Source organism: Coturnix japonica, chromosome 9 (assembly GCF_001577835.2).
Source record: "Coturnix japonica isolate 7356 chromosome 9, Coturnix japonica 2.1, whole genome shotgun sequence".
Taxonomy (NCBI): Eukaryota; Metazoa; Chordata; class Aves; order Galliformes; family Phasianidae; genus Coturnix; species Coturnix japonica.
Window position 1 is genome coordinate 17,941,554 of NC_029524.1, and position 26,232 is coordinate 17,967,785.

At 41.0% G+C, this 26,232-nt stretch overlaps 2 protein-coding genes and 1 long non-coding RNA gene across 13 annotated transcripts in view; 1 reads left to right on the top strand and 2 right to left on the bottom strand.

The window, feature by feature from the left end:
* Positions 1–23,845, top strand: part of MECOM (MDS1 and EVI1 complex locus) — a 321,499-nt gene extending 297,654 nt beyond the window's left edge. For 4 of the 9 annotated variants that reach the window (XM_032446644.1, XM_015871992.2, XM_015871995.2 and 1 more), the window contains 10 exons: positions 3–1,359; positions 3,007–3,094; positions 5,569–5,595; positions 12,783–12,949; positions 14,192–14,269; positions 16,485–16,654; positions 17,708–17,852; positions 20,213–20,449; positions 21,249–21,435; positions 22,353–23,845. In XM_032446644.1, coding sequence (XP_032302535.1) covers positions 3–1,359; positions 3,007–3,094; positions 5,569–5,595; positions 12,783–12,949; positions 14,192–14,269; positions 16,485–16,654; positions 17,708–17,852; positions 20,213–20,449; positions 21,249–21,435; positions 22,353–22,487 — 2,591 coding nt within the window. In that variant the 3' untranslated portion in view covers positions 22,488–23,845. The remainder of the gene's footprint in view (positions 1–2; positions 1,360–3,006; positions 3,095–5,568; positions 5,596–12,782; positions 12,950–14,191; positions 14,270–16,484; positions 16,655–17,707; positions 17,853–20,212; positions 20,450–21,248; positions 21,436–22,352) is intronic. The other 5 variants (XM_015871993.2, XM_015871994.2, XM_032446645.1 and 2 more) reach the window with 4 other exon arrangements.
* On the bottom strand, positions 3,652–12,849 carry LOC116653855. Its single transcript, XR_004308423.1, has 3 exons — positions 12,752–12,849; positions 10,708–10,811; positions 3,652–4,085 (listed from the first exon to the last, which is right to left on the bottom strand). It is a non-coding gene; the product is annotated as an uncharacterized LOC116653855 (long non-coding RNA).
* The window catches only part of LOC107318346 (multiple epidermal growth factor-like domains protein 6), a 188,637-nt gene continuing 185,254 nt past the window's right edge, over positions 22,850–26,232 (bottom strand). For all 3 annotated transcript variants that reach the window (XM_015872052.2, XM_032446637.1, XM_015872049.2), the window contains 2 exons: positions 24,823–24,979; positions 22,850–22,963 (listed from right to left, as the gene is read on the bottom strand). The gene's annotated coding sequence lies outside the window, so the exon portion shown is untranslated. The remainder of the gene's footprint in view (positions 22,964–24,822; positions 24,980–26,232) is intronic.

A 26,232-nucleotide genomic window follows, 5' to 3' on the forward strand; every position in this document is an offset into this window, starting at 1 on the left:
AGGTGAGGTCTGCCATAAATCCTATACTCAGTTTTCAAACCTTTGTCGTCATAAGCGGATGCACGCGGACTGTCGCACCCAGATCAAGTGCAAGGACTGCGGGCAGATGTTCAGCACTACCTCCTCTCTCAACAAGCACCGGCGCTTCTGCGAGGGCAAGAACCATTTTGCAGCAGGAGGATTTTTTGGTCAAGGCATTTCACTTCCTGGAACCCCAGCTATGGATAAAACGTCCATGGTTAATATGAATCATGCAAATCCGGGCCTTGCTGACTATTTTGGAGCCAATAGGCATCCTGCTGGTCTTACCTTTCCAACAGCTCCTGGATTTTCTTTTAGCTTCCCCGGTCTGTTTCCTTCAGGCTTGTACCACAGGCCACCTTTGCTACCTACTAGCTCTCCTGTTAAAGGACTACCAAGCGCAGATCAGACAAACAAAAGTCAAAGTCCCCTCATGAGCAACCCTCAGATACTGCCAGCCACCCAGGATATTTTGAAGGCACTAAATAAGCAACCATCTGTAGGGGAAAATAAGCCAGTGGAGCTTCAACCAGAGAGGTCCTCTGAAGAGAGGCCGCATGAGAAACTCAGTGACCAGTCAGAGAGTAGTGACCTTGACGATGTCAGTACCCCCAGTGGCAGTGACCTGGAAACCACCTCTGGCTCTGATCTGGAAAGTGACATTGAAAGTGAGAAAGAGAAATATAAAGAAAATGGTAAAATGTTCAAAGACAAAGTAAGCTCTCTGCAGAGTTTGGCTTCAATAAATAATAAGAAAGAACACAGCAATCATTCCATTTTCTCACCATCTTTAGAGGAGCAGACTGCGGTGTCAGGAGCGGTGAATGATTCTATAAAGGCTATTGCTTCTATTGCTGAAAAATACTTTGGTTCAACAGGACTTGTGGGGCTGCAAGACAAAAAAGTTGGAGCCTTACCTTACCCTTCCATGTTTCCCCTCCCATTTTTTCCAGCATTCTCTCAATCAATGTATCCATTTCCTGATAGAGACTTGAGACCGTTACCCTTGAAAGTGGAACCCCAATCACCCAGTGAACTCAAGAAGATCCCAAAGGGAAGCTCTGAGTCTCCCTTTGACCTCACCACTAAGCGTAAGGAGGAGAAGCCCGTTACTCCCATACCCTCAAAGCCAGCAGCTCCGCCTGCGGCAAGCCAGGACCAGCCTCTAGATCTGAGCATGGGCAGTAGAAGTCGAGCCAGCAGCACAAAACAGGCAGAGCCCCGGAAAAACCACGTCTTTGGTGAGAAGAAAGGAGGTGATCTCGAGCAGAGGAAAACGTCGGAGGCCTCTTTGCAGCACGCCCGACCGACTCCCTTCTTTATGGATCCCATTTACAGGTAATCGACCGCGTGCTGCACCTCGGCACCCTTTGGCACAGCAGTGAAGTCTACCAGGCTGACCTGCAAGCCCTGGCTTCAGTAATACCATAATTAGCAAGTCTTCATTACTGCCTTGCTTTCAGTGAGTTACCAGTTAAACCTGTGTAGCATGGTGTGCAGGGGTGTAGCCTCTTAGCCATAAATGCATTGGTAGTGTATATGTGTATATTTACTGTTTATTTGATGATACCAGTTGGCCACAAATTACTTTTTGCCAAATGACTTTCCTGCTCTTTGCATCTCCTTTCCGTGGGGATTAGAGGGCATCTCAGAAGTCACCAATTGCACATCACCTCTTTATTCTTCCAGAATTAAATAACAGTATCTCAAACAAGCAGATTTATCCTAGGATATATAAAACTGTGGAAATGGAGAGTGATTTCTGCCCTTTTTAACACTGATTTGAGTAATGGGTGGATTTATCTAGGCCTTGCATTAGTATAATTGGAGGCACAATGGCCCTGTGTGTACAAAGCCTAACCGGTGGGTTGGTTAATCTGATCTACCTTATTAAATCAATGGGACCCTTTGTGTTGGCTTTGATAGGCACAGGAGCAGACACTGTTTGTCAAGTGAGGTTTTAAAAACGAGTTGTAAAATCCTGACCCCTCGGTGTCTTCCAGTAGTGCTGACACCAAAGCCACTGGGAGCTGGATTTCACCTACATCCCAAGTGCGTCAGCCCCTGGTTGCCCTTTGCCTTTTTGCTCGCATATCTGCAATCAGCTGAAGTCATGCATCTAAATTAGTGCAAGGAAATATTAGCAAAAAAAAAAAAAAAAAAAAAAAAGTTTTTTTTTATTACCTAAATGACTGATTTTACAACCTATTGTTTTAAAAAAAAAACAAACCAAAACGAAAACGTAGCTGGTAGCTGTGAAAATGACTTTATTATTACCTTATCTAAAAAAGAAATTCTGTGGGCAGAGTTTTCGTAGAGTGCTCTTACAGAGGACAACAGGTATTCATGTTGAAGCAATGTGATTTGATGCTGTTTATTGAGGTGATTTTACTTATGCCAGTTTGATACCTGTACTGGACCATAGTTTCTCCTTGTGTCTTTAAATGCCTGAAGCAGTGGAAATGATTTGTGTTTCAAGGTCCTGTGCTACAAAATAACAAGATCCATAGAAATTCTTGCAAGGTAGCACTAGGTTGTTACTGAACCTTCCTTTGCTTTGGGTTACATCTGCATTAGGACAGCAGATGGTCACAGCAAGGTCTTGCATGGGTGGCACCTCAGCTCAGAGCTCCTGTTGCCTTCAGTTCTACTCTCCCAACTGAAGAACATGCTTGGTTGCCTTATTTCTTCATGAAAGTCCATAGTAGTTAGTCATTGGTTCTTACTATCATAATTACTGGTATTTTGAAGTGGAGTTACTTCCTCTGTAAATGGCACCATTGCCTTTAATGGCGATTCACAGCCCCCACTGTAGCAATGGGCTGTATGCAGGAACTGGGAGCTGACGTACTCTTCTCTTTGGCCAGTACCTCTGAGAAACAAATTGCCTGATATGTAACTGAACATTTAAAGCATGATTAGCTGTATAATTATTAATGTCTGAGACTGATTCATCATAAGCAAATTTAATTTTAACATTTACAGAGTAGAGAAAAGAAAGTTAACTGACCCACTCGAAGCTTTAAAAGAGAAATACTTGAGACCTTCCCCGGGATTCTTGTTTCATCCACAAGTAAGTATTTTGGGAATTTCAGTGTTGTAAACAAGCCTGTTGATGCTTCAAAGCAGGTGCAGATAAATGAATGCAGCCTTAGTCATTTTTGGATTTCCTAAAGCACAAAGTTTTTGCTTCACCATTGTGGTGGAAAAGCGTAAGCATTGTTCTGAGCTTCTTGATGTTTTGCAGATGAAACAACATGTTTTGATTAGAGAGGAAGCCAGATTCAAACGACATGCATGTTTGAGAACTGTGTTCTTCCAAAACCAGAACATAACCACCAAGACTTGTAGCTGACTTGCTTTCATCAGGGCCGTTGTGGTGAAGGGGAATTGATGTAGATTCAAGGCTGGGCAAGCAGAGCTCTCCAAGAAAGGAGATAACACTTTCTACCCAATGCATTCAGGCCTCCTAATACAAACGTTCCATCTCTTTTAGGCAGTAGTCACTTGTAGTGATCTTGTAGAATCCCTTCTCCTTCATGCCCAAAGCCATGCTATACTAGAGCTTCTGTCTCATTCATAGGCCTTCATCATGCTTTTTATTTGTTGAATAGCAACAATTTATGAGTCTTTTTTTTTTTTTTTTTTCTTTCAATGAGAACAATAGTTGTAATGTCTTAAGTTGTGTGGAATATTTACTGAAATATGGGACTTATGGAGACCTGGGAAGGACAGCTGATGGGAAATATAGTTGCAGGTATGCAGTCCAAATGTTCTTCCATGAGATGAGAGTGCCGCAAAACAGCTCTTTTTAGTTCCAGTGCCCATAGGAAGTGAAGGGTCTATTAAGTATTAAAATTGTAGAGAATTTATGTACAAGATTTAATAGCAGCTCAGCACCTTGTGCTGAGTTATGTTTTTTTGCCAGATTTGCGAAGTGACAAGTGAAAATTCCCATCTTGTTGCAGACAGGACTAATGTACCAGTGCCCAAATGGGACCTGAATTGTCTTTGTGTCCCCGGGTGTAAAACTGAGCTGATTCCTCTCCATCGAGTGAATGATCCTGTTAGAACAGATAAATGATTGTAATGGTAAATTATTTAAATGAAGATATATAAGGAAGATATGTATATATATATATATATAAGATATATAAGATATTATATATATATATATATATATATATATATATATGTATATATATATATATATAAAATATATATATGTATATATATTTTGTTGAGTCCTTGATGGATCTTCAGGGGTGCATCTGTGTTTAGTCAGATTGTGTTTGAGGGACTCTGCGAGTTTCAGCACATGATGGTGTGATGATACCAGTGTTTGGTGGTGTGGAAGGAAGCTGCTTTTGTCATACTGCCCTGCTAGGAGGGTGTTTGGGGTGGGAAGGAGTTGGGTACTGCTTTATGAAGCCAAGACCTGGAGGAGGGTTGGTGTGGTGCTGGGAGAGGTTAGCATGGTGAAATGGAAACAACAGTGGGTGCTCTGCTGTCAGTGGGCAGGACGTGCCCTGCTGTGTTGGTGCATGAGGACAGTGTTAGTGCTGTCACCATGTCAGGGGGCCACCTCTGTGCTACGGGGCCAGCAAGGATGGCTTCCACTGCTGAGTGCCACTGCAGGGTTCTCCTGTTGTGTGCACATATGGCTGCGCTGCACCTCTTTGGTCCATCCCTCCACATTTCTTATTTGCAGTAGAAAATAATTCCATGTTAAAGACTTGTTTTCGTGTTACCAGTTGCCTGTCTGCTAGGGTAATCTCTTGGGAGACTGGTGGATGCAAAAGTCTTGAGTGTAATGTACACTCTTAATACATTGTAAAAGAAAACTAAATCACCATCACATGTCATGTCAAAAAAGCAAATGTCCAGATCTGCTTTCTTGCTGACTTTAATAAAAAGGAGCCTCCTGTTTGCAAAAGCAGAGCTCGGCTCGGTGTTTATAGGGGGCTGGGGAATGCCTTGCAGAAAAGCTGCTTTTGTTTTACAGCCCCATTCACCCCTGTAAAGTACAGGTGTGGACTGCACCGTAAGTTTTCATTTTCTGTTGGCAGTTTCTGTCTCTGTGAGATAGGAACAAAATATTTTTCATCATTCGTGTCCTACAGATGTGTATTTCTGTAGGTAAATTTGTTTCTGAAACAGTTTGATTGAACTGAGTTGAACAGAAAGTTTAACTTCATCCTTTAGACTGGATATTAGGAGCAGTAACAGACTAATCATTAAAATAGGCTTTGGAGTAGAGATGAAAGTCATAAACCCTGCTGTCCTTACCTTGTCCCTGTCTGGGCAGAACTCTCCCAGTGCCAGTGACACCAAAGCTGTGAGAGATTGGGGCAGATAATTGTGTGTTCACAATAATTTGCTGTAACAAGGATTGCCTTTTTAGGGAGAGAATGCCCCCATGTAACAAATTGTTCAGGATAATGTCTTAATTAGTATCTTTAAATAAGATCTTAATTACTGGTTTGATTGCAATGAGGATTCCAGCGCAGGAATAATGTATTGTTTTTGTTTCAATTTTGCTCCCAGTTCCAATTGCCTGATCAAAGAATTTGGGTAAGTTCATGCTTATATTTTTGATTTAATCACTGTGAAATAAATTGCATAAGAAAAATATAATATGAAGGATAACTTACCACACAGTTTCAGAGCACACCACGCTTTCCCACAGAGCGTTGTAGAGGGTAAATTCTGTGTGATGCCCAATTGGCTTTATTTTCACTGATCTAATCCTGCAGCTTTTATTTGGTGATGGCAATGGGAGCTTTACCTAAGTGAGAGTTTCAGAATGTGCTCTTTGTTTATATTGAACTGAAAATGTTCCAAGCCGCTTCCTTCAGAGACTGTAGTGACAGTTTTCGGGCTGAAATCTTGTTAGATTGCAACAGTTAGAAATATTTAATCTATGTTCTAGACATTAAAACATAGAGCCTCGGAGGACTTCACATTTGTATCTCGTATTGACTTCAGTGGGAGTCAGTCACTTTAATAGTTTTGAAGTTTGGAGTTTAATTGCTATACTTAAAGCCCAAATAAAACACCCATTTATTTGCAGTGCTTGGATCGAACTTTTCCTGTGTGCATAGTTACACAGAGTCCCCCTCGTGTGAACAGAAATTCTGCTTTTAGTATCTGGGATACATTCAAGCAGACTCTTCTATTTTTATAAAACTTATTTTTAATACATCTAAATTGCTCTTGGAAAACAAGAAAAACAAATAGATCCACAGCAACTGCTTTTACAGATGCAAGTGAAATAGCACTGAGTTTTGCTCCTGTATTACTGAAATCATAGATACTTGTCTCAGATTTTTCCCAACCTCACGGCTGTGGGTCTCAGAGAGGAGAATTGGGGTTGAGTCACACTTGCTCATGGCTCACAGTGTAAGCTGATTGCACAAAGTGAAGCCAGGATTTCCCAAACAGAGATGGCAATGTGCTCCTGCTTGCATGCATGGGGCCCTAGGGATGTCTGCACCCTGCTCTCCTCCACAGCAGCAGTGGAGCTTTGCTTTGTGCACATGTGGCTTTAGATGCCCATTTTGTTTTTTCAAAATGTCAGTTTTTACAATTCTGAGTCAAAGATTCTGAACACAGATCCCAGCTGAGCTCAGTCACAGAGGAGCTGTGGGGATGTCTGTACCCAAAACCCTGTTGCAGTGATGCTGGCCTTAGTGAAAACCATTAAAACAACCAAAGGGAAAGCTGGCAGGGATTTTCCATCATTAGTACTACACAAGCAGATGACAAGCCACTAGGATATGGGGCCAGGTGCCAGGCTTGGAGCACACAAGAGGGGTTCCCAAGTGTTCTCTTTGCAGTGGTTCAGTGCAACCATATCCAGGGCCCATGAGACATGATTTGGCCTGTGCACCCTCCATCTCAGCAGTGCTCTGTCTGGGGATATTTGGGAAGCTGAAAATCTCAGTGCAGCCTGTTTCTTCTGTCTGCCTTCTTCAGCATTGGCTTGGTCTTTGGATTTCCTTCGTTCTGTTGTTGTATGAGTGTGCATCTCCAGGCCTTGCTAGTGCTCAAGCAGCTGCAGCAGCAATAGGTATGTAAGGCATGAAGTGCCTTGCACGGGATGCTGATTCATGAGTGAATCTTCATCTTGAGAAATCTGAATGTCACATATGCCTTTCTGTCTCAACTCGCAGCTGAGCTTGCCACATATTTCAAGATTATTTCACATTGTTTCTCATTGTTTGGCAGGAATGCTGTAGTCTGACTCAATGGGGAGCATCCTCTTTTGAGTGGGCCACAATTTATTCAGTCTGTGAACTTTTTCATTCTCTACCGGTCCCATCAAGAGAAGGGATATAAAGAGATTCTCTAATGAGATTCAAGTTTTATTTGCAATACCTTTGTGGTGAATAGTTGTTAAGTCATTACATTAATTTAAAATTAAATGTTAAGATATTTAATGAGTACATTAGCAATACTTTTATTTTACAGAGTGTATTTTAAAACATGATCCATTCTGTTAGATTAGCTAAAAGCTCACCAACAGCATTAACCCAAGCAGAGTTTTTGTGGGTCTGAGCTGGAGATCAGCTGGAGTTTCTCACAGCTCCTTCATAGAGTTCAGCCATGTGTGCAAGGTCTTTGGGCATGGTACAGCTCAGTCAAGTGGCTGGATGGCCAGATACATTACAACCAATTCACAAGTTGTAATTTTTAGAGAGAGCAGCATGACTTGAACCGGGAAGGAAGAAATTCTGAACTTCAGTAGTTGGGTTTTCAAGATTTCTCTAAATAACAGCAGTAAAAATAGAAAGCAAATGTTTGAACAGTTTTTTTTCCCATGAGTTGTGACCGTAAAGTCAGTTGTTTTTATGATAATAGCGTCGAAGGAGTCTAGTTAGTAAAACATTAGGTCATGTAATTGATGACATTGTCTGCTAGATTATTTCATATCATCAGGTTATTCTTAAAAAGCAGCAACAACAAACCTTGCTTTATTTATGACACTTTCTCTGTGGTTGGTTAATAAATTTTAAGACAAATATTCAGGACCCCTGCTGATGGTATCTTGCCCGTTGAAATGTTTATAAATACTTGTTTTAGCCGATTATGGTAATGTCTGCATTTCTGAGTCCGAGCTGGGGAATTGTGACTACATATTAGTTTGCGTCAGTAGGAGGTTAATGGGCTCTCAGGGAGCAGGAGGGAGGTGGGGGGAAGCTGCTTCCTTTTCCAGACATCTGGATGTAGATTGAATCAACAACTCCTATATGTAAATCAAAAGTTACTGCTCCCTATAAAATGCTGTCACTCACTGATCTCAGATTAGGAGCAGACATGACTTGTCCGTAAGGCCATAACTGCAATGTAAAATATGTAATGGGACCTCCTTGCTCTCCTGCTTCCTCAGAGGGATTTCTCCATGGACATGGCAATTACACTAATTCTCTCCTTGGGGTCATGCCTTCCTCCCTGTGCCCACTGTATGTTGGTTGCACCCCTGGGTGTCTTCTGGGGCTCAGATCCCCAAAAGCTTCCATCCCTGGTGCTGTGCAAGGACTGTCCCTGGAGCAAAGCGCCCTACTGAGGCTGTTGCTGTAGCAGCTTGCTCCTGGAGCTCAGGGTTTTAGAGGAGTAAAGGCTGCTTGGGTTGTGTTTCAGCTGACGGAGGGATTCTCCCTGTTTGCTCCTAAAGAAGCTCTGCAGAACAGGGAAAGCCTTCTGGATTAATAATTATCTAAAAAAACAACCCCAAACAACCAAACCAACAACAACAGGAAAAAAACATAAGAATACGTCAGCAATTTTTGCAGTAGTTGGATCATATCACCAGCTTCACCCGGGGGTGTCAATGGGATCTGAAAGATTAAATCTGTTTGTAAACAGTGCAAGAAAGAGAGTAAACAGGCAAAGAGCAGAAAGCCAACAGTTTATTGAACAGCTGAATGTAAAGCTAACTGCAGGAGTTCCACCAAAAGCTGAGTCACCAGGGATTAAAATAGCAATGAAACTCAATGTTAGTAAGTCCCAAGTTGTATAGAGGAGAAGGTATAGCTCTTAACTCGGGTCATTCAGGAAAAGCATCTTTGAAGTCAGTAGTTTTATGAAAATATTATCTGAGTGCTTAGCAGAAAGGAACTGAAAATGTCATTATGTTATATTGCTTTCAGGTCTTGAATACAGCTGAAAACCCTCTCAAAAAAGGCAGAGTAGAATTAGAAAAGACAGAGAAAAGTGCAACATTGATGATCAGAGGTAGCGAACAGCTTCCCCAAAGAAAGAACCTAAAGTAGATTTTGATTTTTGAGCTTGGAAAAGAAATGCCCGAGGGGGCTGTGCCACAGCTCTGTAAAATGGTGAATGGTGAGCAGGACCTGAGTGAGAAATGGTTATTCATTAGTTTTTACAGTACTGAAAAAATGAGGGACCCCCGGTTGAATTATCAGGCAAAAGGCTTCAAAGGTACAAAAGCCGGAATCTTTTTGTATGCACGTAAATGAACTGGTGGACTCCTTGAGAAAAATACAAATGGATTTGAAGGGGGTTTAGAGAGGTGAATGGGAACTAAATCCATCACTGTTCAGTGCAGTAATTGAGATGCAACCACTAATTAAAGCTCTTACACCTCTCATTTCTGGCACATGGCAGACGCTGGGCAGAAGGTCTGGTCCTTGGAGGACCATCTGTGTGTCCCCTGGGGCTACTGCTTAAAACCATGGCACTGATTCCCCAGAAGTATATGTTACAGTGTTCATAATTCCTGCTTGGTCTTACTGTTTGTGTCCTAAGCACCACAAATGCTGGATTTCATATCACTGTTCAGATTTTGCTATTGGACTGATGAGTGGTGGATGTTGATTGAAGTTTACAGTTGGTGAATCCCTGTTGTGAGACAGGGATAACAGGTTTTCTATGGGCTGTAACAAACCTGTGCTGCACATGTGCGTGTCATCCCCATGGCAAATCCTGTGCCAGGTGCTGTGCAGGTACTGGGGGCATCTCAGATATGCTACGGCGACAGGAGCAGAGGGCAAGAGCTGAGAAGCAGCTAGGATGTGATGGAGAAGAACATTTTGAAGCCATCCCTTTAGTGCTTTGCACTTCACTTCCCTGTATCTGCATCGTTGATGCCTTTCAAACTATTGTCCAGGATTTCCTTTTCCTACTGCTGATGTCAGCTTTTAGCCTTGGGTTTTTTAGCCAAGTTTTCTGCAGAGGAGTGTCAGCCCCTGCATGGAGCTGGTGACCTTCATGGTGGCGTGCAGTCTAGGCAGGAAGGCTAACAGGGAGCAAAGTCATCTCTCATCTTCACCCTGCTTTAACCAGAGCTGGCTTTTGTGATGTTGCAACCTCTGCAAGTGCATTTTTAGAAGAAGAATTTACTGCCCCCGTTATTCTTAAGAAAATGCTCCAATATTGTGAGCCACATCTCCATCAGATAGACCCTGCTGTAATTGTACCCACAGCAGTGGAGTGACACTGATTCATATCAGGAAAGACTTTGGGCCGAGCATTTCCCTTTGTTGTATTTCTTGAAACATATAAATCATAGCAGGTAACTACAGGGATCAGTCTTTAAAAAACACAATAGGCATTTCTGTGGTGAGAAACATATTTTTGGAAATCTCGTAATGCTTTATAATAATTGGAAGTGCTTGTATTTCCTCCGAATGAGGGATTTAAGATTGGATCCTGATTTCATACCTGTTTCAGGACTGATGTAGTTCTGGTGGCATAGAGGGGTTGGTACTGACCTATAGCACAGTACATGAGAGAAGATTCATTCTTCAATTCTCCTCTGCAAAATCCTGAAGATAATAAAAAGAAATAAGCATGACTAAGCCATTTTAAATGTAAAGGGGAAAATAGTTGCTTTAATATATTACTGAAGGGTACCGCGTATGTGAGAAATGGTGATCCAAAAATGATTTAAAATCACTAGATAATGAAATTGACTTGAATATTAAATATACATAAATAAAACATTTATTATACTTTTCAATGCCCTTATTATTCTTCACTATAAATATGTGCTATCGTAACCCATACACTGTCTTGTCACTGCTAATCAGCCTGAAGGCCAAAGGTCATTTTTCATTCAAGCCATTAATTTCCCACAATTGCAAAACTGATAAATGATTTCTTGCAGGGAACAATTAGAAGGAGTTACAGGCAGCGGGAAAACTATTATAGAAGGTTTAAGAATCAATTCTTACTGCAGAAAAATATGAAGTCCTATAAAAATAAATATATGGTAATGTTGAGTCATATGGGTTGATAATGACATCTCTCTGCTGAGATAGAATTACCTCCTCTCCCAGCAGCATCATCATTACATATCTCATGCCTGTGATCAGTACATGTCAAAATCCTTCATATTGACAAATGTGCTGTCCACTTGCATCTGTGGAGAATGTTTTAGCAGCTGAGTGATTATGAATCAAACCCCAGAGCTTACAGCCCCTACTGCCTTGCAATGCTTTCCCATTTGTTGCCTGACAAGTAAATGTATCTTGACTTCCCTCTGAGATTTTCTTTTTTTTTCTTTTTTTTTTCTTTTTTTTTTTTTCCTTTTTGCAGTGTGTTTGATGAAAGACATTTGGCAAATTGGCAGTGGTACTCTGTACGTTGCAATTTGTACTCAGCATTAGGAGTCTGAGCATGAAATGAGAGGGCAGGCTGCAGGCTAAAGGGAAAAGAAAGACCAAAGCCAGCACCTGCATAGCTGTGTCCAGAGACAAACATGCAGTTCTTCCCATTGAAATAACAGCAAAAAGAATCAGAGTAGTCCTTGTGCATTCTGTAGAATGGGCTGCAGAGGTGCTCTGATAGATAGCACTTGATTAATGCCATGGTTTATGACAAAGCAATTTGCATGCTCATGGCATGGAATCTCCACTGTGCCCACCTTCTTTAAGTGCAGATCTTGACTTTCTATTGGGTTTTTTGTTTGTTTGTTTGTTTGTTTTTTCCCCATTTGTTTATGGTGATGGTAGGAGGCAGGCAGCTATTTTACCTGTCACGAGGTTCAGCAGCAATCATCAGCTCTTTGTGTGACAGTGTTGGAAGTTTTGGAGCTGGTTTTTGTGGTCAATTCCAGACACTTTGAAGGGAAATGATCTCCAGAGATCATTTAATACCCCTCCTTGAAAATTAAAGACCTATAATACGGCTACAGGAAGAGGCAGCATCCCAAAGCGTGTGGAGTTTACAAGCAACTGAAGGTAGAGTAGGAATATTAAAAGGTTGTAAGAAAACGTGATGGGCATTAGTGGGTAATGTGAAGACACCAAACCCACCAGCTCCATTTCTGATGGGTTTATGTCATGATATTTGACTGATCTGCAAAAAGACTTGACTGAACGTTTGGATTGGACTGGAACACTGATGGAACTTCTCTGCTTGCCACACAGAGTGTGGCTTCACAGTTCTATTTCTGTAGATGTTGAGGCTTAAAAATAACATGAAATGAACATTGGCTAATTCAGAGCTTGTATGGAAGCAGCTTTACCTGTAGCCATTAGAGCAGTTTTGCTGCTTGCTGGTCTTGCAGAGGAACAGAACCCATTGCAGCACTTATGGGGCTTGCTTTCAGAGAGCCATCATCATAGCCACCATGTTGCCTACTCTGCCCTGTAGTACATTTGACTGCAGCTCTATGTTTGCTGTTTTTTTCTGTTTTCTTGGAAGCCTGTGCTCTTTATGCTTAACATTTTCACCGCAGACACAAAGCCACAGCGGTACTCACCGTGCCGGCTGTTGTGCATCTTCCATTGCAGATGTCAGCTATAGAAAACATGGCTGAAAAGCTGGAGAATTTCAGTGCTTTGAAACCAGAGGCCAATGAGATGATCCAGTCAATGCCATCCATGTTCAACTTCCGAGCCCCGCCAAGTGCTCTGCCTGAGACCCTCCTGCGCAAGGGCAAGGAGCGCTACACCTGCAGGTAACAACACAAACCTGTTCCATTAACAGCTCCTTGTCTAAATTTCCTCATCAGTTTCATATTCATAAGTGTGCTTTTGTTATAGATTGATTGATTGATTTTTATTGTAAACTATAGAATTGTTTTCTTATGTTTTCCTCTTTGACTTCCAAAAGCATAAGTGATAAAACAGACGGCTTATTAGGACATAAGCATACAAACTTCAAGAAACAATGAAGATGATTGTACGTACAACCAACATGAGTGGGAGCTTTGTCAAGGAAACCAGAATTAGCTGTTTTGAGGGCTTGTAAATCATGTAAAAAAAATAAATGCAGTGTTAAAAATGAAGGGATGCAATGTTCAAAGCCATTGTGTAAAGCAGCCACAAGCCTTGTTCTCCTGAGAGCTATGTGTGCTCTGTCCCCATACAAAAATGGGCTGAATGTGATTGATAGAACTGGAACAATTATAAACTGAATAGTAATATGCTTCTTAAACAAACAGAAAGGGCTGACGATATCTGTAAATAGATATATGATATCTCTATCTATCTACATGTATCAATATTGTATATTATATATTTCAAATATATATATATGTGCACATACATATATAATTATTATTATTCCTGTGGCATATTATAGAGTTTGGAGAATGGTTTTTAAATGTAGGTCTCTGTATCATCCCCGGAATGTGCAGGTGTTTGACACCAACATATTGGTTTATCTGATCTTTCTGAAAACATATAACCTTCTTTTAAGACATGTTGTTATAGAAATATACCTTGATGGATTAAATCTTTGAGCCTTGTCAGGTCTGATCCTATTCAGTGCACAAAATGATGTCACGTTTGCTGACACGTAGAATTGGCTGAAAGGTTTGAAATTTGCTTACATTGAAGGTGAAATCCAAGACTTTAATAGCAGATCCTCATGATTCCCAATCTGAATGTGACAGATGAGCACTTAGTGAGATTAGAGATTTTGAGCAATCTCTGAAACTAGTGTGTTTTCATGTACCATTTGCTTATGTAGAAAAAAATGCTGGTTGGTGCCAGTAATTCCAATTCCATTCTTATGTGTGTGTGTGTCTCAATCACTTATATTTATTTGATGCTTTTATTGACGTGTCATTACACCAAAGCAGTGCCAGCAGTACCGCATAGCACTGATTCCATTTGGGCTGTGCCTGTAGCATAGCTCAGACTGGAACAAAGCCTGCATTGCTTGCATTGCCTTATGGGACCTCTTCTCATCACAGATACTGTGGCAAGATTTTCCCCAGATCTGCAAACCTAACCCGTCACCTGAGGACGCACACTGGAGAGCAGCCCTACAGGTACCACAGCCCTGTACACATATTGGTTGTGCATTTTGTGTGAATAAAGCAGGGAGACATTTGTGAAAGAGTGGATACTAATGGTGGCTTTGCCACTGACCTCAGTGAATTTGGGGGTGAGAAACCATTCCCATTGGGAAAGGCATGTTTTTATGGCTGAGATTCTCCAGCACCACTCATCCATTTGCTCCACTGTGGCAGCTTGTGCATGAGCCCAAGTCCTTTAGGTTACCTAGATACTCTATATAGATACCAGCAAGCACATTTTGCTGCCCAAACTTTGGAAATATCATTGCTACCCACCATTGCATTTTGATTTTGTATTTGAAAATAGGCATCCCCTGGTAAGCAGGGCTACCTGTGGTCACACAGGTCTCTGTTAGGAGAGCTTGGGTGAGTTTTTGGTGTTAGAAATGGGCTTCCTTGTGCCAGCTGAACATTTTTTTCCCCGATTAAACTCACCATAAAATTTCTATTCTTTGTGGGAAAGTATATTTATTCCTCAGAATCCTGTGAGGATGGCAAACATGAAAATTTGTCTTTGTTTAAAACAGGGCTTTTTGTACTCCTCTGGGCAAGGGTGGCTGCATGCAGTGCTGCTGTTCTGTATTTACGCTGCAGAGATGGGGGGAGGTTTTGGTCATAGCCTGTGGAATTCTTTTGGCGTAAGCAGCCACCCAGGCACCATTTGCAGTCCTGTCTTTGCCATGTGGGATGGATGGCACTTTGGAATGACTACGGTGAAGTGATTTTCAAGAGGGTTCAAAGCCATGTTTTGCCTTACAAAAACCAAGTGGGCTTTTATTGTTGTTTGTTAGTTTGTTTGGTAAGAATTCTGTGGTATTATTTTCAGCCTAAAGTTGGGTGTTTTGTCAATCATCCGATTTCTGAAAGGTCCCAGTTGCAAAAACACGACTGTATTTATATGTTTCCTGCCTAATCTGGATGTTTTCTGAGGTCTGAGTAACCAAAACCCATGTGGGTGTACTCTCTTGTTGATAAGGATATGCATGTGATATTTTATCCAGGACAGTTACACACAGAAATGTGTATGGAAGCTTTGCCTTATTGAAAATGAAAGATTAATTTAAATCAGCTGGAAAGAAGCCAGCTCATGTTCCAGGAAAACAAATGCACAAATTTTCTGCGTTTTATGACTTGTAAAGAGCAGACTAAGCTCATTGTTTGGGAGGAAACAATATGGTGGGGTTGCTGGTGTGGTTTTTTTTGCCTCCAGTCTCTTTGGGAAATGAGATTCACATCTAATTTTATTGAAGAAAGGCCTTGATGCATGTAATGCTTGTCCATGACATAAAAGCCAGGAACAATTAGTAGCATAATGGGTGATTTCAGCACTAAAAAATTGACATCATTGACAAGCCTAAGAGATGTAGAGAAGTACAGGAGAAATGAAAGATTGAGAAACTAAAGTGGTGAAGACTGTTGGCCGGTTGCCAGCAAGAGAATTTGGAATAGTTATAGTATGACTTAGTAATGGCTTAAAGAGCAATACAGTAAAGGCTTTAGGGACTCCAAATCACTGCCGAGTATGAAAATTGATGCCTCTGGTACCAGAGTGATAGACTAAACTACTCACATTGGCACAGTATTAAAGGTTGGGATTGTTTATTGCTGGTTTTTGCAAGATAACCAAATTTCCTCTGGGATTAGCAATCAAGCAAGCTAATTCCTCAAGAAAAGATTTAATCACACAGTATAATTTAGAATAGGAAAAGAAATAGCCCTTTTTACCTTATTTGAGCATTAGGAGAGATCTGTTTCATGTTTTTTCCAAAAGTGTTTAATTGTATTGTATTGGCAGCACATGAAACAATAGAGTTATTGCTCTACTGTTTTCAAACTTCCCAACTTTTGCATGCAACAGTTTAAAAAACATGGGAATCAATTACCCAGGCTAATTCAGTGCCATTAACTCTGAAATATTATGCTCATTCCTAAAAGCAGTATTGAAGAGGTAAAGACTAATGTGAATTAAAGATTAAAACCAATTGTGAAAGTGATGTCTTCAGTCCAAGGGCACAGCTCTCCAGTTATTCAGCCAGAACATTTTGGATGGAAGGTTTTGGCACAAATGGGACCAAGAGTTTTGAGTAGTCGGGCAAATCTTGGAAGGTGCTTCATGTCTCTTAGAGTAAATCTGACATTTTAAGCAACTAACAAATGCTTTTCTCCCCACCTGTTTTGCTTTTTATAGATGCAAATACTGTGACAGGTCCTTTAGCATATCTTCCAACCTGCAGAGACATGTCCGTAATATCCACAATAAAGAGAAGCCATTCAAGTGTCACTTGTGTGACAGGTGTTTTGGTCAACAAACCAATCTTGACAGACATCTAAAAAAGCATGAGAATGGCAACATGTCTGGTATGTATGCCTTTTCCCTTTCCATTGCCCCCCATGTGCAGCTCACGTACGCATACAAGGACTTTACATTCCCATTCAGTGCTGTCTTTGAGCTCTGAAGGTGTCAATAGGCACAAGTTATTCTGCACTGTCTGCTCCGGTGAGGGGATTTTTGGAAAATATGTAAGTGCATAAGCTCTGCAGACATTTAAAGTGCTTTGAAAATCCCAGCATTAACTCTACCCTTGTATAACTTAATACCATTGGATGATGACTTTTCTTTTGGCTTTAATTAAGCCAACCAGGACATTGTGAGAACAGACTGGGAAAATTGGTTGAATCCCAGTGATTTGGATGTCGATAGACATCCCAGCTTTAGAGTCTCAGGGGGTACCCTAAAAGATTTTCTTGGCATGCTGTAAAATATTCCCACTGTCAGGAGCTGAAAATCCCTGTGATGGAGGTAAATGCCCCAGAGCAAGTTTGTCACCTCACAGCAGCAGCAAAGGCAGTGCTCTGTGTTGAGTATTGTTGGTCTGGTTTAGGTATCTGCAGGGTTTCATGAACGCTCTGCAGTCTTTTCAGTCTGCTTTTTGCTCCAGTGGAAATAACCAGGTACATGTACTGAAGGCAGAGAGCGGTCTGTTCCCCGTTTCACAAAGACATCTACAACTGGTCACTCTCTCAGTGCTGACAAACCTGGATGATGATGTCTGTGCCTACTTCATACTTTATAGAAATCTATAGAATTTGTAACTGAAATTAAGTTCCATTTACCCAGTTCAGCCATTTGTTTAGCATGGTTATTGACTGATGGTAATGAAGCTGCAGGGTAACAGGAAAGATAAGTAGAAATAGTCATTTTGACTGGGAACCACTTTACCCTGTGGATAATAACTTCCATTCTGAGTGCCAGTTTTACAGCTGAAAGCTGGCAGAGCACCATGAGCAGCTCTCACTGGGTCTCACCCAGTTAAACAGTCATTTCAACTTTGTGTTTCAGATTGATTTAGAAGATTAAATGTCGAAAACGTAAATGAGCAACAACAAAAGTCCTTTATTTCTCCTATTTAGGTACTGCAACATCTTCACCTCACTCAGAACTGGAAAGCACAGGGGCCATCCTAGATGACAAGGAAGACTCTTACTTTACAGAAATTAGGAATTTTATTGGAAACAGCAACCATAACAATCAATCCCCCCGAAACTCAGAGGAGAGGTAAGTTGTGACTGTTACAATTTCCTTTGTTTTATGTTCACAGCAGAAAAGGTGGACTCCACATCCAATAGTTAAACCTGGAAGGATTACTTAAATGTAATTTAAATGTGTATTGAATAAAGTAGAATAAGCTAAATTCTTAGATGAAATGGAACATTATATATAAAAAGTCCTCTGTTGCAACTAACTCATTGCTAGCAAAAAGTCAGTAAGGCTTTGGGTAGGTGAGAGCACCTGGTAGGATTTATTAAGTATACGTGTTTCAGTTCTTATAAGCTAGAAGAGAGGCCATTTCTAAGTATTTTCAGCTAATAAAAATTACAGCTAAGCTAAAAAGGCTGTAACAGGGATACACGTATCAACTATACATATTTCTGTGAGACTGGTTTTGCATTATGAATTATTTATGCTTTTGAGTTGGCATTGCATTATCGACATCAAAACTTTCTTACTGTTGGTGACAAACTTCACTGTCTACTCAATTTCCAGATGTCTTTGTGAAGGAATAAAAATGGTGGACGTAACAAAATTTCCCTGCAAGTATTGGATTAAGTGATTACATGCATATTCAAATTTCATTCCTTCTTGATTGGCAATGAGGGCTTGGGATTTTTTCTTTGCACATCTGGTCTCAACATGTCCTCCGACAGGAAGTCAGCAAAGTGAAAAGGTTGCTGGGTTATGCAGTGTTTCCTTTCTAAATTTGGCATTTCAGACTGCTTTTGATGGATATTTTATCCCTGGCAAATTGCTGCATTTGAAAGCATAATTAGAGAATCTGTTTTCTTAATCACATGGCTTTTGTTACTTTGGTTGTAGTCCATCTCCCTTTCATTTCTTGCAGCCTCAATTGAGCATAACAAGCAAGTTGGCAGCCCAAGCTATGCTCAGCAATTTCTTACATCTGCCTATTTAAATAAAAGATGATAAAGAGATACTGCTCTGATTAACTTAGAGAGGGGGGTGGTTGCTCCAGCTATCCCAACTCTGGAAAGCCTCAGATTTTTCAATACTGTGATATAAACAGGCAATTTCCCAGCATTTTCTTAATGCTTGTGACAATCAGCTGGAATTTACTCAGAAGACAGATGAAACCATTGCATTTAGGAAAGTTATTCTATTGTGTAAGAAATTATCTTTCACTTGTGTGTCCTCCTTAGGAAAGGAAAGTCCATCTGTTACAACTGTGGGTCTTATATTAGATATCAAATATGTTTGTAGGTCTCATCCTTATCTAGCTAAATCTTTTGGTATATCCCATGTTGTCCCACACACTTTGAAGCACATGCAGTCTAACACAAACTACGGGCAGACAATAACATTTCCATTTTTGTAACTGTATTCCTGGAAGAGTAGGGACCTTTTGCACAATTAGAACAATAGCTGCATCAAGGCCTCCATGCTACATAAAGCAGCAGAGCAGATAGGCTGGTGGCTGCATTCATGTGGTGCCATTGGTTCAGCTCTGTCGTATCCTCAGTGCTTCTGACCTTGCATTTGCTGGTGATACAGTTGTGCTGAATACTGTTGGTACTAAATTAATGCAGTGGACGTGATGCAGCTGCAGATAGACCCAATCCTGTTGGTTGAGGCCATTAGCAAGTAAGCCCCTACTACAGCATGGATGTTATGTCCTTTAAAAGATCCCATAGGAAGTAGTTAAGGGAAGTTTGAATGCAACAGACAATGCAGTAACAAAGTATGGAGCCAGGGGTTCTCTATGTGCTCATTTCATAAGACTAAAGACTTCTCATTTCAAACATTTTATGATCTTTCTATAATTCTTCAAATCAGTCAATAATGCAGTTCAGCATCGAGGCAATATTACAGACAACTCCTTGGGTCTTCAGCTGGATCACTTAGGTTCCCATGTATGTAATCCATACATTCAGTTAAGTAATATGGTTTCCAAATGGATGGTGGTGTGCAAAATTAATTATGCATGTAATTTTGACTTTAAAACGCTGAACACAGTATTGGATGTCACTGCTGAAAATGCCAGATCTGATTTTCCGAGTTTCTCAACCCCTATGGCTTCTGCTAAAAGTCAATGAGTTGTTTTGCCTAGACTACACACGTGATTGGAAATACGAGATGAAATAATGCATGAGAAAATTTGGAATGGATATCTGAACATCTCTTAACTGGTAGTTTAGGCTCTCAGGATGGCAGGAAAATCTCATGCTGATTGCACTGTAATGCCCCACTGAGTTCCAGTGGAATTTTCTACAATAGCACCTAAATGAAATTATCTTATTTTACTGGTAGGTCGTTTGTTGATCTGACTCTGACAGCCCGCTGGCATGGAGCTTTCCTGAGTGATTTTTGATTATCACATTTGTTTCTTCTGGTACTTTCAGAATGAATGGCAGCCACTTTAAGGATGAAAAAGCCATGGTAACCAGCCAGAACTCAGATTTGTTGGATGATGAAGAGGCAGAAGATGAAGTAATGATGGACGAAGAGGATGAAGAAAGTGAAATTGCAGGGAAAACAGTCAAAGAGCCTGTTACAAGTGACATACACGAGGGGACTCCTGAGGAGGATTATGAGGAAACGAGTACTTTGGACATGAACTGCAAAGCTTCCCCTGGCAGGTTGGTTCCTTCCTACTATTGGTTCACTCAATACACAAATAAAAACAATAAACCATACAAGAGTGCCAGCACCAAACTGTGTGCCGTGGGAACCATGTCTGAGGTAGCCAACTTTCCCGTTACGATAGCAACGTGCATCCGTGTTTTGGTCAATACCAGCCCTGTTTTCAGTCTCTTCATGCAAACTGTGGCCTCTAAGGGGAAAAATAGGTTTGCCTAGGGAACTATTGTCATGTTCTGGGTGAGACAGGAAATGTTCATGGGAGATACGTTATCTGCTCCTTAAACATACCCTAATATCCCATAATGGTCTCAAGAAAGGCTGTGGAGACACCACAGAAGAGAGACAGACTCTCCTGCTTCTGCTCCTGCTGCCCACTTGCTCCTCTTTAGAATAGAAAATGTGATTCCTTTTCTTTCAGTACCATAGTTCCGCAGTGCAAGGTGGTTTATATAAAAGGAGAAAAATCAGAGGTTTAATCTGAGAGGAAGAGGGATTGCAGTGAGGATCAGCCTTAAATGCCAAGTTGGTGGTGGTGGGCAGCACTGAATGTTACCAAGGGTGGTTTGGCTAACGTGACCGTGCACTGTAGGTCACCAGCAAGACATCAAGGGACTCTGGGGGCTCCTTCAAACCTCCTGCTTACCAGGCTGCTCTGCAGCACACGTGGTTTTTGGTGCAGGTAAAAACCTGGGAGTAAACGTGAATGCCTGAGAAGTGTTGAGCAGCAGCAGTTTACTGGCAGCCTCCAGTTAACTGATGTTAAAAGTCCCTGTAACCTCTGTGGTGTTTTTGTAGGTATAAAGAGGAGGAATATAATAAGACTGGACTTTCAGCTTTGGACCACATAAGGCACTTCACAGATAGCCTCAAAATGAGGAAAATGGAAGAAAATCAATATAGTGAAGCTGAATTGGCAGCTTTCAATACTTCCCAGCTGCCAGAGGACCTAAAACAACCATTGTACAGGAAATCCAAATCCCAGGTAAAAGCTTAACTCAGTTAAAATGTTATTGTCACCCAATACCTAAAGGATTAAGCTGTTAGTCTGTGGCAGGCAAAGTCTTTTCAGATTGGTCAGGCAGGGCTGGGCTTCACCTCCATTAATTTGAGCGTCCCTTAACTTCCCACTGCACTCCCACTACAGCGAGAAAGCACAGGGTGCTCTGGCCTTAGTACCAGGGGATTTTCTTACTTCTCTATTGCTCTTCTTCCTGTCTGCCACCTGCCGTGATAAGAGATCTTTTCCTTGCTTTCAGAAATCCCACATGTTTATGTGGATGCCATGCAATTTAGCTGCAGCCCTGCAAGGATGCTACTTGCTCTTCCATCTGGCTTGTCTCTGTGGTGGTTTTTGATAGTCTATTAATGTTACCTTGTCTAGGTCAAGTGTGATTTAGAAATGGTGATAACTGAGCTAACGTTCAAGTGAATATTTTTAAGCATGAATTAAAAGGGATCTTTTTCACCCCTGTAGAAGATTTGTGTTTTAAAAACTACAGAATACACTTGTGCAGAAGGTCACAGCAATGGAGACTGTGGTACTTGGCGAGATACTATAGCAGCCAAAAGATAATGTGATTCTTCAGGCTCTTGAAAAAAGTCTGTTTACCAAGAACAAGAACGCAAACGAGAGTCTCTGGGACTTTGCCTTTTATCAGCTTCGTTTTTTTTCAGAGCTTCATGAAGCCAGATGAAAGCTCAGATAATGAATAGTATCAGTGAGTCAGAAATGTCAGGGGAGATGTTGCCCATGGTTTTACCTAATGCACTGTGATTGTTTCATCATTGAACTTAGACCAGTTGCGGTCTAAAAGGCACCTTAACCAGATGGAAGTTGACAGTTTTAAGCTTAGAGAACCTGCAGCATGACCTTTTCTTTTGTCTTCTTTCCCCATCCAGGCGTACGCCATGATGCTCTCTCTCTCCGACAAGGACTCCCTTCATTCTGCATCCCACAATTCTCCCAATATGTGGCACAGCATGGCGAGAGCTGCTGCAGAATCCAGTGCCATCCAATCCATCAGCCACGTATGACATTGTGAAGTCTTACCGAGAATGGGACCAAGTCCAAACCAGTAGCATGGCTCTTTCATATATGACTATTTAAAAGACTGCTGAGCAGAATGCCTTATAAATCTGCAGGGTCACTCATTTAAAGTCCGGTGACCTTAAACTGAATAATTTTAAAAAGAAAGAAACTATTTATTCTCAATATTTTGTTTTGCACAGCAAAGGCAGCTGCTGACTTCTGGAGGATCAATGCGACTTAGGAAAAATAAAAGGAGTTTCAGTGGATTATGTAAACCGGGGCCGGGAAAAAGTGTCTTCCAGTTCACCCGGCTTTGAGAGGCAGGGGCAAAAGGGTTAAGACTGCATTGATACACACATGGGCACTCCTTTAAAGTAGTAACTGAATTGATTTTCTTTTTGTATAAAATAGTTTGACACAGGATTGGGAACAGTTGCTTTTATGTACAAATCTCTTCATTAAAGCTTTATGCATTTTAGCCCTTCAAAGAAAGAAAGAAAGAAAATAGTTATATGAGATGCACACTATCCATCATCAACGTAGGAAGAAGTAACAGGGAGTATTTTGTTCTCTCCGTAATTCTTTTGCCTTCTCAACTGCATTGTTAAGGAAAAAAACAAAAAAAAGGAAAAATGAGAAAAAAAGAAAAAAAAAAAAAAAGAACAATGAGAAACAAAACATAGGAGGCTTGTGTATATTGTAAACTATGAATGTTCACTGCTCCAAGAAGCTGAAATCATCCCAATAATTCCGTGAAAGCACCGCGTCCATCGACAGCACCACTACTTCCAATCATTGTCATGAGATTTTAAGTTTAGACAATCATGTCGCTCTTCTGTTGTGTCACTTCCTTTCCCCCTTCCCTCTCATTTCTTCTTTGTGTTGTGTGTACCAGGTATTTATTTGTTGGCAAACAAATGTTTGTTGATTAAAATAGCACTGTTCCTGTAACAAACAGCACTGCTCCAGTCCCCCGCTGCGCTATGATGTAGGCACCCATGTACTTAAAAAAAAACCACACCAGTGAGGTGAACTGATCTGTGTATATGGGAGTGCAAAACAGTGTTTGATATTTTCTTACATTCCTCTTTTATTTTATTTTATTTTTTCCTTTTAATGAACTGAATAACTGATAGATGCGACTTAGTTCTTTTTTGTTTTGTAATACGGTAAATTGATTCAATTGTATAAACAGTTATAATTTCTTCATGAAAGCATGATTCTTCTGATTAAAAACTGTACCCAATATTTTATGCTGGTTGTCTGCGAGCTTGTGTGATGTTATGTTCATGTTAATCCTATTTGTAAGATGAAGTGTTCCAAATTTATGTTTAAAAAGAAAATAAATAAAGAACGGAAGGCATTCAGTTATTTTTGGGGTTTTTTTTTGGCCTTTAGTGAGGGACCAGATTTCTTTTCCTTTTGTTTATAATCTCATTTTGGAATAATCGGCAAGTTGAGGTACTTTCTTTAAATGCTTTGTACAATGTAACTGTTACGCATTTCAGTACATTACTATGGGAGGATCAACTTAAAAAAAAAAAAGGAAAATAAAGGATTACAAAACTGAAGGAACCTTTTTCTTTTGGCTTCTTCTTTTTGGTTGGGTGGTTGGGTTTTTTTTCTTTGTCTGGGTCAGGTCAAATATTTCCTCTTTGTTTGTGGAGTGAAGAACACATACCTGTGTGTTCACAGCACTGTGAGGAACTATGGCATGGGGTACAGCAGCTTGAGTCATGGGATCATAGAATCACTGAATCCTAGAATGGCCTGGGTTGAAAAGGACCACAGTGCTCACCCAATTCCAACCCCCTGCTATGTGCAGGGTCACCAGCCACCAGACCAGGCTGCCCAGGGCCACATCCCGCCTGGCCTTGAATGCCTCCAGGAATGGGGCTCCAGCGCTCTGATATCTTAGTGGTAAGATGGTCTCTGATCTCTGATCATCATAGCTTCTTCTTGGTCTGGACATTTCAGTCCCAACCCCAAATCTCAGTACACTTCTGGAGGGCTCAAAGAGGATAGTGAGGATGTCCCTTCCCGCCACCCCTCAAAGTTGCCCTTTGCAGCTGCAGCACATGGCTGCTGTTCAGTCAGAAAGGAACATTGAGGAGCTGTGATTTGCGGGAAGTTAAATTTGGTAAAATTTGGCACCGATGAAGCCAAAAGTACAACCAAAACTAGAGGCCTTTAGTCCAATGGAAAGGAATGGGAAGGTCCTGCAGCCAGAGACCGCCACCCCCCCGACTCCCCGCCCCCAAGCAGCACAACTGCATTTGCAGGTGCAAAGTTGTATTTTGGGATACCAGGATGTTGTTCTTGTCTTCTGGTCTGACTTACTTGATTATCACCAGGCAGCAACACGGGCATTGTCATGGTTGAACACAGCAAGGACAGGCACAGACTGCCTTGGGTGGCACTGCCAGATGCCAAGCATTGAGCGCATGTCAATGGCAAGCTGTGACCTACAGGCCTGAGATTTTCATGCAAACCACACCTGGAAAAGAAGGAAAAATAAATAGGGAAGGAAAAAAAAAAAGCCAGCTTTCATGTTCTTGTCCTCACTTCATTGGCTTGAGCCAATGGTCAGGTACGTGCAGATAATTGCATAAATAGCCCATTATTTTTCGTGCAGTTAAAGTCACCGTGGAACTTGGTTTTAAGTTTCTGCCAAATAAAGGGAACAAATAGATTAATCAGTCAAGTTTTATCTGCAAACAACTTTCCAGATCGTTTTCTCCTTTAATTTGATGCAGTGACAGTTCTTATCAGCTCTGCCCTCACCTGACCTAGATGAAAGGGGTTTTTTGGAAGGTGGGGATGGGGTGGGGCAGCTTCCCCTGGGCTTCATGTTCTGGGTTATTTAGCACCCTCCCATCATATAACTGTCAAGGAAAGGCCTTGTTTAGCTGAGCTGCAGGGCTATTTTAACCTATGCATGCCTGAGTCTGCTGACCCTTGTGGAGGTTCCCCATCTATGGGGAGGGTCTGTGTACGGTATGGGGCAGACAGAGGGGGAAGACAATATGCTGAGCTTGGAACCATGTCAAGAAGGGCCACTCAGGCCAGTTTAAACATAGGGATTTCAAAGAAGAGGAAGAAAATCCACCACTTTGATCATCTTGATGTATGACTGTTATTCACCTATGTTTAGTTGTGAAGGACTTTTTTTCTCCTGAATTTATTAAGATCCCTGTACTAAAAAATATTTTGCAATGTACCAAGAAACAAATGAATTTATAGTATAGAAAACAGTAGTGTAAGCCTGTCTTGCAGTCCTTCAGTGCTGGCGAGATACTTTGAAATGAAAACACAAAGCTTGGAACAAGGGGACACAGATTCATCTGTAGGGGCCCTTCAACTTCATTTACGTACCCTACCATGACCTTGACTTTCATTGCTTTTTCTCAACGACGTTGTTATTTACAAAGAGGACCAATGGAAAACCTAATCTCCCACATAACTGAAGAAAATGGGGTGGTTTTTTTGTTTGTCCTAACTTCCCTAAACCTCCCCATGTAGACAGGAACAAACACACTTGTCCAGACACATGGCTTGCTAAGCGAGGACCCCAGTTTCTGGCTTTTTGTTGCAGTGATTTTTTAATTTTATATATATATATAAAATAAAAAAAATATATTTATATATAAAATATATATATATATTAAGCAAAGAGTTATTTGAGGAGTAGTTTAAAAAAAATAAATCCCTTCAGCTTGTTTCAGCATCATCCTACTGTTCAACCCACTG